Raw genomic sequence first — 15,082 nt, 5'->3', positions numbered from 1 at the left:
CCTTCAGCAAAGCCGCAGCACCAGTTATACCGCTGATACCACATGTGGCTGTGCTGCAGGGTTGTTGTATACAATCGACTCTATGAAAGCTGCTCTCCGGGACCATAATGGTGGTGTAGTCAAGGTGGAAGAACAGGTTGGGGGGCCCTAAGGTCAATAGATTTTATTAAAAAAATTACATTTTAATAAAATCTGTTGTCTTGAGTGACTCCCCCAACCTGTTCTTCCATAGTGACTACAATCTATGCTGTAATGATGAGGACATCTTGACTCCGCTCCTAAATGATGACATCATGAGTCCACTCCTACATAACAAACAATACCATGGGTGAGATTTATCAAAACTGGTGTAGAGGAAAACTGGCTTAGTTGTCTCCAGCAACCAATCAGATCGACCCTTTTATTTTCCAAAGAAACTCAGAAAAATGAAAGCTATAGTTGCTATGGGCAACTAAACCTGTTTTGCTTTACGTGGTGACATCATGAATCCACTCCTTAATAATGGTGATATCATGAATCCATTTCTATCTGATGACATCATTGGTCCACGCCTTAATAATGATGACATCACGAGTCCAATGTGACATTGGACCAATTGCATGATGAGAACTGTTGATCCATCCCCTGTAATACAGCCTTTCTACACGATGGTATTAGTATTCAGTGGTGATGGTAAAAGGGGAGGAGCTGTGACAACCAATGCACCATAAGGAGGCCAGCGGTCATCATTAATAATTCAGGACGTGGTCGCGGTGGATCTCAGGCCGGGACAAGGGAAGTGTCCACTGTAAACCAGATGTGTAGAGGAAAAGTTTAAGGGATTGTACAGGATTAAAAAAACATGGCGACTTCCAAGAACAGCGCCAACCCCGTCTATGGACTGGGCTGCAATACCAGACACAGCCCCGAGACTGGGGCGATGATGCTTGTTGAAGAAAAGCTGCCATGGTTTTCTAGACCTGGACGACCCTTTTAAATGGAACCTGTCAGCACAGCAGTAGATGAAGACCACCCACCTTGTAGCCGCGCTTTCACCCTGGATACAATGTACTTTCTCCCATCCTGATCCGAGGTCCTAATGTAGATGTTACCGTGTCCTTCTAAAGTCCTGCAGGAGCGAGCTTGGCGCATGCGCAGCATTGAGCTGGAGACTGCTGCTCAGATACTCATTAGCATTTCATAAAAACATGTTTTTATCAAAATTAGGACCACGGATTTGGATGGGAGAAAATACAATGTATCCAGGGTGAAAGCACGCAGCCACAAGGTGGGTGGGCTTTATTTACCGCTGCGCTGACAGGTCCCCAATAACCAGCTCGGTGCATGCAGATACGGAATATATTGACCGTTAACATTCTGTTACCTCTTTTTCCACGAAATCCTGGAATTTCTTTTCTGTGTTTGTCGTGTTTTTATGGTTTTGAAATGAGTAGAACATCTGGAGGAAGAGAACGAGGAGTTAATGCAGGCAGCGTTTTATAACTGTACAGTGAGAATGTAGGGCGTATGGGGGGAGAGGTGCTGAGGACAAAAAGAAATGGCGCAAAGGGAGGTGGTGGGAACTGTCTGAATGGACATTACAGTGCACTGAACCAGTTAGATTTTCAGAAACATCTCAGTCCAAAAGTCTCGTGACAAAGGTGATCCAGATGACCGTGGTTCATGCAGATTAGGGGTGTGGCACTAGATGGCACGTGCCTAAGGTGCCGCCCGGCAAAGCGTGGCACCACAGAGTATTTTTTATTTACCCTTACCCATGCCAACAGGGTCACCGAGGGTGGGGGTGGGGGGTTGTCTGTGGCTAATGTAAAGGATTCCTAATGGCTGATAACAGAGAACAAAAGAGCTGCAGACACAGCAGTGGCAACTAGAGCAAAAACTGAAGGACCTGTGAAGAACTCAAGAGGGGGCGGAGCTCAGGAGTAGAGAGGAGAAGTTGTAGGGAAGGATCTGTGATGACATCACTGTCAGTGATTAGTGCAGGAGGGAAGGGAGCTCAGCAGTGGAGAGCAGAAGTGGTGGGGAAGGACCTGGGATGACATCACTGTCAGTGATTAGTGCAGGAGGGAGGGGAGCTCAGCAGTGGAGAGCAGAAGTGGTGAGGAAGGACCTGGGATGACATCACTGTCAGGTGATCAGAGTAGGAGGGGGCAGAGCTCAGCAGTGGAGAGCAGAAGTGGTGGGGAAGGACCTGGGATGACATCACTGTCAGGTGATCAGAGTAGGAGGGGGCAGAGCTCAGCAGAGGAGAGCAGAAGTGGTGGGGAAGGACCTGTGATGACATCACTGTCAGGTTATTAGTGCAGAAGGGAGGGGAGCTCAGCAATAGAGGGGAGAAGTAGTGATGAAGTAGAAGTCCTGGGGAAAGACCTGTGATGACATCATGTGACATGAGGAGAAGAAAGGGGACAAACCATGTGAGAGCCAGAGAATGCTGGGAGTTCTAGTCCCCTCCTCTTATATCCCTCGCTCCCTTTACATAGGACTGTATGCTGGAGGGAGAGATGCTTTTTTTCTTGGGACTGAATGTTGGAAGGTGCTGGTACGTTATAACTACTGGAGGCACTACAGGGAAAATTATTATTACAGAAGGCACCGAAGGGGGGGGGGGGGGCATTATAAATGCTGAGGGCACTACAAGGGGACATAACTATTGGGGATAGTACAGGGGGGGCATTATAAGGATTCCTTATGGATCGTCCTTACTTCTGCTAGGGGTCTGCACACGGCCACAGGTAACATACAGGAAATCCGCACAAATTTCCATTTGTATTTCTGTGGGTTTTTGCACTATAACCTCACCAGACCCTGCAATTCATAATTGTGGTTTTTGGTGCTGTTTTTTTCCCCCCGTCAGATCTCATCCTTACATTAAAAAGGGTGAAGATTTCAGAATCCGTACCTGAGAAAAAACAAAGTGCACATTACATCTGTGTGATCTGGTAAACTGTGCTAGGTCTGTATTATACTGCAGTTTTGTGTGCAGCCACACTAAAGGGGCGACTTATAGAGGGTCCTTATTACCACTGGGGGCTCTATAGGGGCCCCAATTACTATTGGGCACAATATGGAGGGCATTGCTTCTAGTAGATGGTCTCTTGGGGAGTATTATCACTATTGGGGGTGCAATACAGCACTATTACTAATGAGGGACTCACTATTAAGTGGACTTTGGGAGCACTATAACTATGGGTGGAACTATCTGTATGGATCTGTTATTTAGGGGCATCGGGAGCACAGTGGGCACAGTATTACGGGTGGCAGCAGGAATGAGGAATCTAAGGTGTCTTTGTGGTAAACTCTGCAAAGACAAAAAAGCAGCTGACAGAAATCATCATGGTGGTCTGGGCCAAATGGAGAAGATGAGGAAAGAGAACATCTACAACAGAGGAGACGTCACTGGATTAAGAGGTGTTTAGTGCTGAGTTTTCCTGACTGAGGAGGGAGGGGTTGGATTGAATTTGGGGTTGGATTGAAAATTTGCTTTTTGTAAAGCGTGGATATGGGGAGTGGTGAATAATAGCTGATGGCCCGGGGAGCGGTCGGCACTTGTATGGACATTACACTATTACCTCTACTGGGGAAGCAAAGTTAACGTGTTCTCTCTGCAAAGTGCGGACAAAATCCTGAAATGAAATTAAAAAATAGATTAAAGAATGAAGAAAACCTTTACAAACACATCAACCTTCGAGTTGTATCCAGAGACTGAAAACCTAGTCCAGCTCTCACGGCTGATGGTTTGTTACAATGTGTGAGGCAGACAATCTTCTGTGACACCAGCACGAACATCGCTCCAGTCTAATACCTGCGCTGATACATTGTAACAGACTCATCAGCCCTGAGAACAGGACTCCATCTGTACCATGGATCTATAAATGTAGCAGAGCAGAGCTATAAAAAAACACAAAAAAACCGCGCAGTGCGAGCTACGGCTCGTACAGGAAGGTCTGCAGGTAAATGCCAAGCCCCGATATCAGGACTCAGATTCATCTTAGAATTGAAAGGAATGTCAGAGCTCAGACTTCATGTTGTTTTTCAAAGAAAACCGGTCAAATGTTAATAAAATATATAATTATGAAGGACAGAAGTTTAATGTTCCTCACACGGAGAACCAAATTTTCTACATCAATTTAAATAAAGAAATTAAAACTTTCTGTAGGTGTCACTAGAGGGAGCTCTCTACATACAGATTATACAGCCACCACTAGAGGGAGCTCACTACATACAGATTATACAGCCACCACTAGGGGGAGCTCACTACATACAGATTATATAGCCACCACTAGAGGGAGCTCACTACATACAGATTATACAGCCACCACTAGAGGGAGCTCTCTACATACAGATTATACAGCCACCACTAGAGGGAGCTCACTACATACAGATTATACAGTCACCACTAGAGGGAGCTCACTACATACAGATTACACAGCCACCACTAGAGGGAGCTCACTACATACAGATTATACAGTCACCACTAGAGGAAGCTCACTACATACAGATTATACAGTCACCACTAGAGGGAGCTCCCTACATACAGATTATACAGTCACCACTAGAGGAAGCTCACTATATACAAATTATACAGTCACCACTAGAGGGAGCTCCCTACATACAGATTACACAGCCACCACTAGGGGGAGCTCACTACATATAGATTACACAGCCACCACTAGAGGGAGCTCACTACATACAGATTATACAGTCACCACTAGAGGGAGCTCACTACATACAGATTATACAGCCACCACTAGAGGGAGCTTACTACATACAGATGATACAGCAGCCACTAGAGGGAGCTCACTACATACAGATTATACAGCCACCACTAGAGGGAGCTCACTACATACAGATTATACAGTCACCAATAGGGGGAGCTCACTACATACAGATTATACAGCCACCACTAGAGGGAGCTCACTACATACAGATAATACAACCACCACTAGAGGGAGCTCACTACATACAGATTATTCAGTCACCACTAGAGGGAGCTCACTATATACAGATTATACAGCCACCACTAGAGGGAGCTCACTACATACAGATTATACAGTCACCACTAGAGGGAGCTCACTACATACAGATTATACAGCCACCACTAGAGGGAGCTTACTGCATACAGATTAATCAGCAGCCACTAGAGGGAGCTCACTACATACAGATTATACAGCCACCACTAGAGGGAGCTCACTACATACAGATTATACAGCCACCACTAGGGGGAGCTCACTACATACAGATTATACAGCCACCACTAGAGGGAGCTCACTGCATACAGATTATACAGTCACCACTAGAGGGAGCTCACTACATACAGATTATACAGTCACCACTAGAGGGAGCTCACTACATACAGATTATACAGTCACCACAAGAGGAAACTCATTTCATACAGTTTATACAGCCACCGCTAGAGAAAGGTCACTATATACAGGTTGTTAAACCTTTTTAGCTCGGCAACTATAGATTGCTATATTGTTTCTGGAGATAAGACAGCAGGCGTCTCCAGTATGGATCCCACAGCGCTTCATCTTCTCTACCGCATTATTACAGGTGCAGCTGCCTAATGACCAGTGAGGTCCTCCTGTGTACTAGGATTAATAATGTTTTATGTCTAACCTTCAGAGTTTGGCCCAAATGACCACATGTGATCCTCTCGCCGTGGATGTTATTTTTACGGTGGAGCCAAACTTCTACCATGAGGTCTGAGACGTACGCTGTCAGGTGATCCCTGAAGTCGTCATCCATGTCTGTGAATTAAGAGACGTATCATCATCAAGTCTGATAGTCTGGACTATAACCTGTGGGAATTTACAGCTGATGAAGAAGTAAGCGCTGAGGAGACGACCGAAGCCACACACAGGTGGGCGTTCTAATGTACGTTCTAATCTAATAGCAATTCTATTCCCATCTCCTAAAATAATAACAATGATTAGTCCTGTCATCCTCTTGTTACTGAGACGCAGCTCGGGCTCCTCGAGCTCCTGTGTAGGATTTCCTCCTTGTTCTGGGTCGTAGAATCGTTCCATCAGTGGTGGTTCTTCACACCTTTCCTACTCTGTTCAGTGACCATCCCGTTAAGCAGCCATCTTACCTGAAAGCCGCCCCTGACTTGATTTCAGGAATTTTTTCCCTGGGTGAGGCAGAAGGAAGCCGCTGGCGGATGGACTGCGCAGAGTCTCCAGCACACGGTGTTTTTTTGCACTTTTCCATAATTTCTACAGAAACAAAATATAAATCTTTATGTTCCTTGCAGTCCCAGTGTCCAGTTCTATGCACAAGAACAGACTCCACCATGCAGATGTGGCCCCTGGTCAGACTGAAGCCTAGGGCCCTAGTCCTCCAGCAGAACCATTATAATCAATGATCTATCATGAATTCTGATTGGTCGTCTGGATGTTATGTCTATGTTCACCGCCATCATACCTCAGTCTCATGCTCTATGTAGGATTTAGCAGCTTCTCGTCCGCAGTTGTCGTCGCCCTGCCAGTCACGAACCAGAATATTCAAGTGCTGAAATATAAAACAGCAAATGGTAATAACATCTCATGGGAGTATGAAGCTAAGGGGCGGAATGAAGGTGGGGTACAAGACGTAGAGGGAGAACAGTAGGGGTTGTTGGAAGGATTGTGGTCAGTGGGTACAGAGACAGGGGAAGAAAACCAAAGTATTGCCCCCTGCTCGTGTCTATCACCTCTACATACACCCCTGACCTACCTACTAGTATATTGCTTGGTCATCCTGAAGTTCCTGTGAAGAGGACTACTACCCAAGCACATAATGGCCGGTAATCTCAGCAGGATCCCGAGTAGACAAGATTCAGAGATTAAACAATGGTTAAATTGATGAGAGAGAAGCTGGGGCATGGAGGATCAACTAAGGTTTGTTTCATGAATAAACAAGAACAGAGTGTATGTGAGGAACTTGACCTCACATTTCCCACAAGAAATTAAGAAAAGGTCGGAAGACTATGCGTGGACAGAAGGGATGCAGAGCAGTAGTCACCTGTAGATATTGAAGAGAAAAAGATTCCCTGGTCAACTCTGAGATGTGGCGATACATCTGAAAAGACAAACATCATGGTCAGTCCAGTCCATTTCATCCAGCAGTTGACATGGACAGAGTTGTCTTCATTCCACCTCAGTGACCGATACATTGTGATGACACAATAAACAATCTCTGGACATAAACTTCCCGATCATGGATCTGAAGATGTTTCACAAGACTGTAGATGACGCTCAAGGACTGACACCAACATCATAGATATTTGAAGAGATTTGCGCCGTACCTCGAGGTGATCCAGCTCTGTCGTTTTCAAGCTTCCGCTTACGTTGAAGATCTGAACAAACAAAGATTACATTGGGAGACGTTCACAAAGAGACTGTACTTGGTGTACACCCCATGACCCCCACTACAAGATGTGATTCAATACCCTGGGGGAGCAAGTGAAATGACATATCCCATTGGAGAGAGAGATCGATACGTGTGGTGTCCCAACTCTCCCCAGTCAGATGAATGTAACAGATTTTCAGCTGCAGAAATTTCTAGCACAAACCAGTATACAGTTGCAAGAAAAAGTATGTGAACCCTTTGGAATGATATGGATTTCTGCAGAAATTGGTCATAAAATGTGATCTGATCTTCATCTAAGTCACAACAATAGACAATCACAGTCGGCTTAAACTAATAACACACAAAGAATTAAAAGTTACCATGTTTTTATTGAACACCCCATGTAAACATTCACAGTGCAGGTGGAGAAAGTATGTGAACCCTTGGATTTAATAACTGGTTGAACCTCCTTTGGCAGCAATAACTTCCCCCAAACGTTTCCTGTAGTTGCAGATCAGACGTGCACAACGGTCAGGAGTAATTCTTGACCATTCCTCTTTACAGAACTGTTTCAGTTCAGCAATATTCTTGGGATGTCTGGTGTGAATCGCTTTCTTGAGTTCATGCCACAGCATCTCCATCGGGTTGAAGTCAGGACTCTGACTGGGCCACTCCAGAAAGCGTATTTTCTTCTGTTTAAGCCATTCTGTTGTTGATTTACTTCTATGCTTTGGGTCTTTGTCCTGTTGCAACACCCATCTTCTGTTGAGCTTCAGCTGGTGGACAGATGGCCTTAAGTTCTCCTGCAAAATGTCTTGATAAACTTGGGAATTTATTTTTGTCTTCGATGATAGCAATCCGTCCAGACCCTGACGCAGCAAAGCAGCCCCAAACCATGATGCCCCCACCACCACACTTCACAGTTGGGATGAGGTTTTGATGTTGGTGTGCCGTGCCTCTTTTTCTCCACACATAGTGTTGTGTGTTTCTCCCAAACAACTCAACTTTGGTTTCATCTGTCCACAGAATATTTTGCCAGTACTGCTGTGGAACATCCAGGTGCTCTTGTGCAAACTGTAAACGTGCAGCAATGGTTTTTTTGGACAGCAGTGGCTTCCTCTGTGGTATCCTCCCATCAAAACCATTCTTGTTTAGTGTTTTACGTATCGTAGATTCGCTAACAGGGATGTTAGCATATGCCAGAGACTTTTGTAAGTCTTTAGCTGACACTCTAGGATTCTTCTTCACCTCATTGAGCAGTCTGCGCTGTGCTCTTGCAGTCATCTTTACAGGATGGTCACTCCTAGGGAGAGTAGCAGCAGTGCTGAACTTTCTCCATTTATAGACAATTTGTCTTACCGTGGACTGATGAACAGCAAGGCTTTTGGAGATACTTTTATAACCTTTTCCAGCTTTATGCAAGTCAACAATTCTTAATCGTAGGTCTTCTAAGAGCTCTTTTGTGCGAGGCATCATTCACATCAGGCAATGCTTCTTGTGAAAAGCAAACCCAGAACTGGTGTGTTTTTTATAGGACAGGGCACCTCCAATCTCATCTCATTGATTGGACTCCAGTTGGCTGACACCTCACTCCAATTAGCTCTTGGAGATGTCATTAGTCTAGGGGTTCGCATGCTTTCTCCACCTGCACTGTGAATGTTTACATGGTGTGTTCAATAAAAACATGGTAACATTTAACTCTTTGTGTGTTATTAGTTTAAGCAGACTTTGATTGTCTATTGTTGCGACTTAGATGAAGATCAGATCACATTTTATGACCAATTTGTGCAGAAATCCATATAATTCCAAAGGGTTCACATACTTTTTCTTGCAACTGTATATAAAGTTACGGCCACACAAGACGGATTCTCCACAGTGGAATTTCTGTGGCTGATTTTATTACAGTTCTGTGGCAGAAAATCAGCAATGTTTCCACCCAGTATGGCCGTACCGTACTGGTTTATCTACTTGGAGCAGAACAGGGCAGAACCCAGGAATGGTTGTACACTACAGATTTCAGATGGGCTTATGCTAAAGGACTGGTCATCGACATCTGGTTTATGATGGTTGTTGTTCTCGATACAAGAACTCCATTTACAGATCATTGTCTGCCTTGATCTATGTATGGGGGCAATGTCGGACTGGGCTGCCTAGGGCCTACCAGTAAAATTTATTTTGGGGGCCCACATACGGATACATTCAAATCAGCAGCAAGATGCTACCAGATGATTGAATATAGGGGTTCCTGCAGCAACTTTGAGAAGGTAGGTCCTGGGGAGAAGAAGACACTGGCAGGTCTCCTCTATACCTAGAAGTCATCTCAGCTCTGATGGTGTTTATAATAATAAACTGGGGAATTTCTTAAATATTCAACCCAGTTTTTTATATGAACATCGGCTGGTTGAGGTTCTGTACATTGAATATATGTATGTAGTGCAGTAAGTCTACTGTTATGTGCCACTTGTGCAGTGGGTCAGAAAATGGTCCAAACTTCTAGTGTAATGAAAGCTTCACCATGTGAGTTATGGCCTCCCATTATGGGTGATGTACCCCAGGCAAGAAACAAAGACCTTCAACCCTCTCCAGATCTCCAAGACACAAGGAAAAATGAAGTGTAAGAGCAAAGCTCCACATAGACTGAGAGCCACCTACCAGGTAGGAGCTGAGGAGCATGGACAGGGCGGACAGCTTGATACAGGTCTCTCGATCGCTCTCAATGTCCAGTGACCCCTCTGTGTCCAGAACAAACACGGCCATCTATGAAGTGGAGAACAAAGGAGGTTCACATCACAACTGAAGACAACATCAGATTAGATCATAGAGATCACATAAAATATGCACTTCTGTAACAGTAAATGAACAGATTCACTGTAGTCATCAGGATAGCCAATCCGCCATAAACGTATGAATATTCCAAGAGTTTGCTACAGTGTATCAGTAGAGACAGTCCCTGGGAGCGAAGCACAGCCGCAGCAGCATATATCTCCTGCCATCAGGGGCGGATTGGCCATAGACCTTACAGGTAAATTTCCCAGTTGGCCTATGCCCAGGGGGCCGCCTGAGCCCTCCCCATGGCCGGCCAGTGGAAGTTTTTGGGGATGTATTTTGTGCTGCTGGCAGTATTTTAGATGGACTGTGGTATTTGGCTCTGTGGGGTGGTATAATGTGCCACAATATGGTATTGCTGACCCTGCCTTTCATCAATTTGGACCTGACTACAAAACGGGGCCACTTTTAGTATTTTTTCCAGGGCCTCTTTATGTTCCCAGTCTGACACCTGCCTGCCATAGACTCTTACTTATACTGATACATAGTAACAAATCCTCAGACATGCGAGCAGGACTTAATTTTGAAGAGGTTTTACTCCTCTAGATGTAAACAAGTCTTCTCTTTAACACAGAGCAAGCAGAGATCTTGAGTTGATACTAAAGTTGCCAAATGTAATTTACACTGATGCTATAGATGAAGCTCCGTCGTCACATGATACATTTGTCCTCATGCACATAACACATAAGGACTTCACCTGCCTTCCATAGTGGAGACCTTAGGAGAGACGCACACTGGGATCCTTACCTTCTCTTTGCTCCTCTCCAGGATGAACGGTCTACTCCAAATCCATATCCCTTTGGTGACACTGTTTGTCCCAGATCTCCAATCAAAGCCCTTGAGGGCCTCATCGTCTTCCCCCAGGCTGAACGGCTGACCCTTCTCCTGCACACAGAAAGATCAGTGTAATAAATCATCATGTTGTGAATGAGATCATGAGGGAGAAGATGGGTGCAGTAGACGTGTGGCGTTATGGTGGTCATGCACCTCAGATGAATGTCATCTGAATCTGCGGTTGGGACTGGCTGACCTAGTGCATAAGGGTGTGCATTGATTCTACCCGGATGAAATATATTGGAGGAAGAAGGGTCAGGATGTTCGATTTCAACATGCATTATCCTCAGCTATGGCCTTTTATCATCTAAATTCCTGTACACGAAACGCCTCAACTCTTCTATTAATGTACAACTGAGATGAGTGTGAATCTATATGAAGAGGTCAGGACAGCTGTTGACTGAATGAAGGTTTGCCCAACAGCTGCCTAACGTGCCCTGCTGGCCTTACAACGCTCACACTACATTAGAAAAAGATGAGGACCAAGGCTGTTGTCTCACCTTCCCATTCACTCATGATGGAAGGAGCAGACCTAGGCTTAGCTTCACCTCAGGACAGGATTCCTAATGTCTGGCCGAAAGGATTGGTGGCCCATGTCCTCAATATTGGGCAGCCACCATCCTTCAAAACCTTCTAAAGTATTCCAGGGGCAGTGAGGAGGGGCATGTACTATGGCAAAATAATTTTCCCTCAGAAGAACAGAACTTGGTATTAGAGATGAGCGAATCGAAGTTAACAAGAAAAATTAGGTTCGCACCGAATCCGAATTTCCTCGCGATTCGTGGTAACGAATCAAATTTTTTCCTAAAATGTCTGCTGAATATGTGAAGGACACGGAGAAAGGATCTCTGGGAAGGCGGAATCACCCATAATGCCATGCATGCAGCCAATCAGCAGCCAGCCAGCCCTGTGATGTCACAGCCCTATAAATAGCGACAGCCATCTTGGATTCTGCCATTTTTTTGTGTACTTAGTGCAGGGAGAGATGTCAGCAGGCGCTAGGGAAAGTGGTAGAAAAAACTTAATTGTGCTAAAAAAACGATTTACAAGTGCAGGGCAAGATTATTCAAGGTGTAGGGAATGGACAGGGAGGAATCATTCCACAGCATTTCTGTAGAACAGGGTTCAGTCGGGGAGGTTACAGCCTGGGGAATAGGAACAATCCTATTACACCTTGCTGCACTGACTGCGGATCCAAATTGTCATTATACAGCTCTGTAATTCCAGCAAACCGTTCTTGTTATTAGGGTGCAAGTGCTGTGTGATACCGCCATTAACAGGGGTTATTACAAGGAAATAGTTCTATGTCTTATTTGCCCTTGTGCGGTGCAGTTATATGTTCTAAAGCATTTTTTGGCTTGTATTGTAAAAAGGGGTTATTAGCTGTTGTGTGGTGAAGTGGGAAAATTACAGCCCTTTTTGTTGTGTATTAGTGGCAAAAGAAAAATATATTTACCGATCAGCGGTGCAGTTATATGTTCTAAAGCCTTTTGTGGTGTGTGGCATGTATTAGTGGAAAAAGAAAAAATATATTTACCGTTCAGCGGTGCAGTTATCTTTTCTAAAGCCTTTTGTGCCGTGTATTAGGGGCAAAATGAAAATATATTTGCCGTTCAGCTGTGCAGTTATCTGTTCTAAAGCCTTTTGTGGCATGTATTAGTGGAAAAATTAAAATATTTTTGCCGTTCAGCGGTGCTGTTATCTTTTCTAAAGCCTTTTGTGGCATGTATTAGGGGCAAAATTGAAATATATTTGCCGTTCAGCGGTGCAGTTATATGTTGTAAAGCCTTTTATGTCGTGTATAAGTGCAAACAAATAAGGGTCTATTTGCCGTTTAGTGGTGCAGTTATATGTTCTAAAGCCTTTTGTGGAGTGTATAAGTGGAAAAAAGAAAAATATATTTGCCGTTCAGCGGTGCAGTTATATGTTCTAAAGCTCTTTTTTGCGTGTATTAGTGGCACAAAAAAAATATTTGCCATTGTGTGGTGAAGTGAGAAAATTACAGCCCTTTTTGGGGAGTTTTAATTTCCTTTTTATTTATTTATTTGATCTAACAGCAGGGGCGTTGCTAGGTTAAAACATTCGGGGCCTGGGCCCCGGATGTTTTGTCCCAGGCCCCGAATGTCCCACCTGCCAGATAGATACAACTGTATTGCCATCCTCAGGATAACAATACATTTTAATCTAATGCCCTGCAAGAGCTGAAGGACCTGCGATGATGTCACCAATGTGTGATCAGTGCAGGAGAGGACGGCTCAGCAGTGGAGAGAAGTTCTGGGAAGAAGCTATGGTGAGGTCTGTACATGAGGAGAGGTAAGTGAAGGGGTAGATTACTCAGTGTGAGAAGCAGAGCAATGCTGGGAGTTGTAGTTATTTAACTGGGACTGTATGTTAGGGTTGAAGGGAGGGAAGTTATTTACATGGGACAGTGGAGTGGAGTGATGTTATTTACATGGGACTGAAAGTTGAGGGGGTGATGTTATTTACATGGGAATGCATGTTGGAGGTGGCTGGGGCAGGGTGATGTTATTAACATGGGACTATATGTTGAAGGCAGCTATGGGAGGGAGTGATATTATTTACATGGGACTGAATGTTCAGGGGTAATGTTAATTACATGGGACTGCATGTTGGAGGTGGCTGGGGAGGGGGTGATTTTATTTACATGGGACTGTATGTTGAAGGTGTCTGGGGGAGGGAGTGATGTTATTTACATGGGACTGAATATTTAGGGGTGATGTTATTTACATGGGACTGTATGTTTGAAGCAGCTGGGGAGGGAGTTATGTTCTTTACATGGGACTGTATGTTGAAGGCAGCTGGGGAGGGGGTAATGTTATTTACGTTGGACTGTATATTGGAGGGGGCAGGAGAGATGGTGTGATGTTATTTACATGGACTGTATTTTGGAGGGGGTTGTAGATAGGAAGGGATGTTATTTACATGGGACTGTATATTGGAGGGGCCTGGAGAGATAGTGTGATGGTATTTACATGGGACTCTATGGCGGAGAAGAGAAATGTTATTTACATGGGACTGTATGGTGGATGGGCTGAGGAATTATGATTTCTGAGGACACTAAACGGAGGAATATAACTACAGAGGGCACTGCGGGGGGCATTATAAATACTGGGGCACTTCAGGGAGAGCATTATAACAGTAGGGGGCGATATAAATACTGGGGGCGCTGTGGGGGCATTATAACAGTAGGGGGAAATATAAATACTGGGCACTTCAGGGTGAGCATTATAACAGTAGGTCGCATTATAAATACTGGGGGCACTGTGGGGACATTTTAAAGGGAACCTGTCACCTGTATTTTGGGTATAGAGCTGAGGACATGGGCTGCTAGATGGCAGCTAGCACATCCGCAATACCCAATCCCCATAGCTCTGTGTGCTTTTATTGTGTTAAAAAACCGATTTGATACTTATGCAAATTACCTCAGATGAGTCAGAGCTTGAAAATATGACTCTTCTCTGGTCACACAAGTAAGACTCTTTTATGTTAATTTGCATAAAAGGCAGGAAGTACAAAACTGCATAATACTTATTGAATTTGTCTGCAAATGAAATTAAAAGTGTAATTTATATGTTTAGGGTAACACAATAAACATTTAGAAACGCTCAGTGAGGGTATCATAGTAGAGGTGACAGGTTCCCTTTAAATCCAGGGGACCTTAGGCGTTACTATTACTACTGGAGGCTGTATAAGAGGGACTTATGGGGGGACTTATTACTACTGAGGGGTCTGTAGAGAGCTTTATTACAATTGGGGGGAACAGTAGGGGGCATTATTTCTACTGGGGGCTCTGTAATGGCACTTTTAATACTGGAGGGCTCTTCTACTAATGGGGGCATTCTTGTGGAGCATTATCACTGTTGGGGGGCACTGTAGGGGGCAGTATTACTAATGAGGGAATTACTATTGGTGGGACTATGAGGAGCACTATTACTATGGGGGGCACTCATTTTTCTTCAGGATAATATTTGGGGGTACAGAAAAGTAAGGATGCTAAGATGTCCGTGCGTCACACTCTGTAGAGACCAGGCGGCTGAGAGAAGTTGTCCGGACTGAATGGAGAAGA

At 44.5% G+C, this 15,082-nt stretch overlaps 1 protein-coding gene across 2 annotated transcripts in view; it reads right to left on the bottom strand.

The window, feature by feature from the left end:
* The window catches only part of LOC121007700 (RING finger protein 112-like), a 94,759-nt gene that overhangs the window by 59,117 nt on the left and 20,560 nt on the right, over positions 1-15,082 (bottom strand). The window contains exons 6-11 of one of the 2 annotated variants that reach the window (XM_040439819.1): positions 10,909-11,046; positions 9,988-10,092; positions 7,292-7,342; positions 7,009-7,065; positions 6,430-6,516; positions 6,098-6,221 (exon numbers count right to left, since the gene is read on the bottom strand). The exons of the other annotated variant lie outside the window; for it this stretch is intronic. Of the exons in view, the coding sequence (XP_040295753.1) occupies positions 6,098-6,221; positions 6,430-6,516; positions 7,009-7,065; positions 7,292-7,342; positions 9,988-10,092; positions 10,909-11,046 (562 nt within the window). The remainder of the gene's footprint in view (positions 1-6,097; positions 6,222-6,429; positions 6,517-7,008; positions 7,066-7,291; positions 7,343-9,987; positions 10,093-10,908; positions 11,047-15,082) is intronic. 2 annotated transcript variants of the gene reach the window in all.

Source organism: Bufo bufo, chromosome 7 (genome assembly GCF_905171765.1).
Source record: "Bufo bufo chromosome 7, aBufBuf1.1, whole genome shotgun sequence".
NCBI lineage: Eukaryota > Metazoa > Chordata > Amphibia > Anura > Bufonidae > Bufo > Bufo bufo.
The sequence above is the reverse complement of the archived record's forward strand: the minus strand, read 5'-3'. Positions and strand labels throughout refer to the sequence as shown.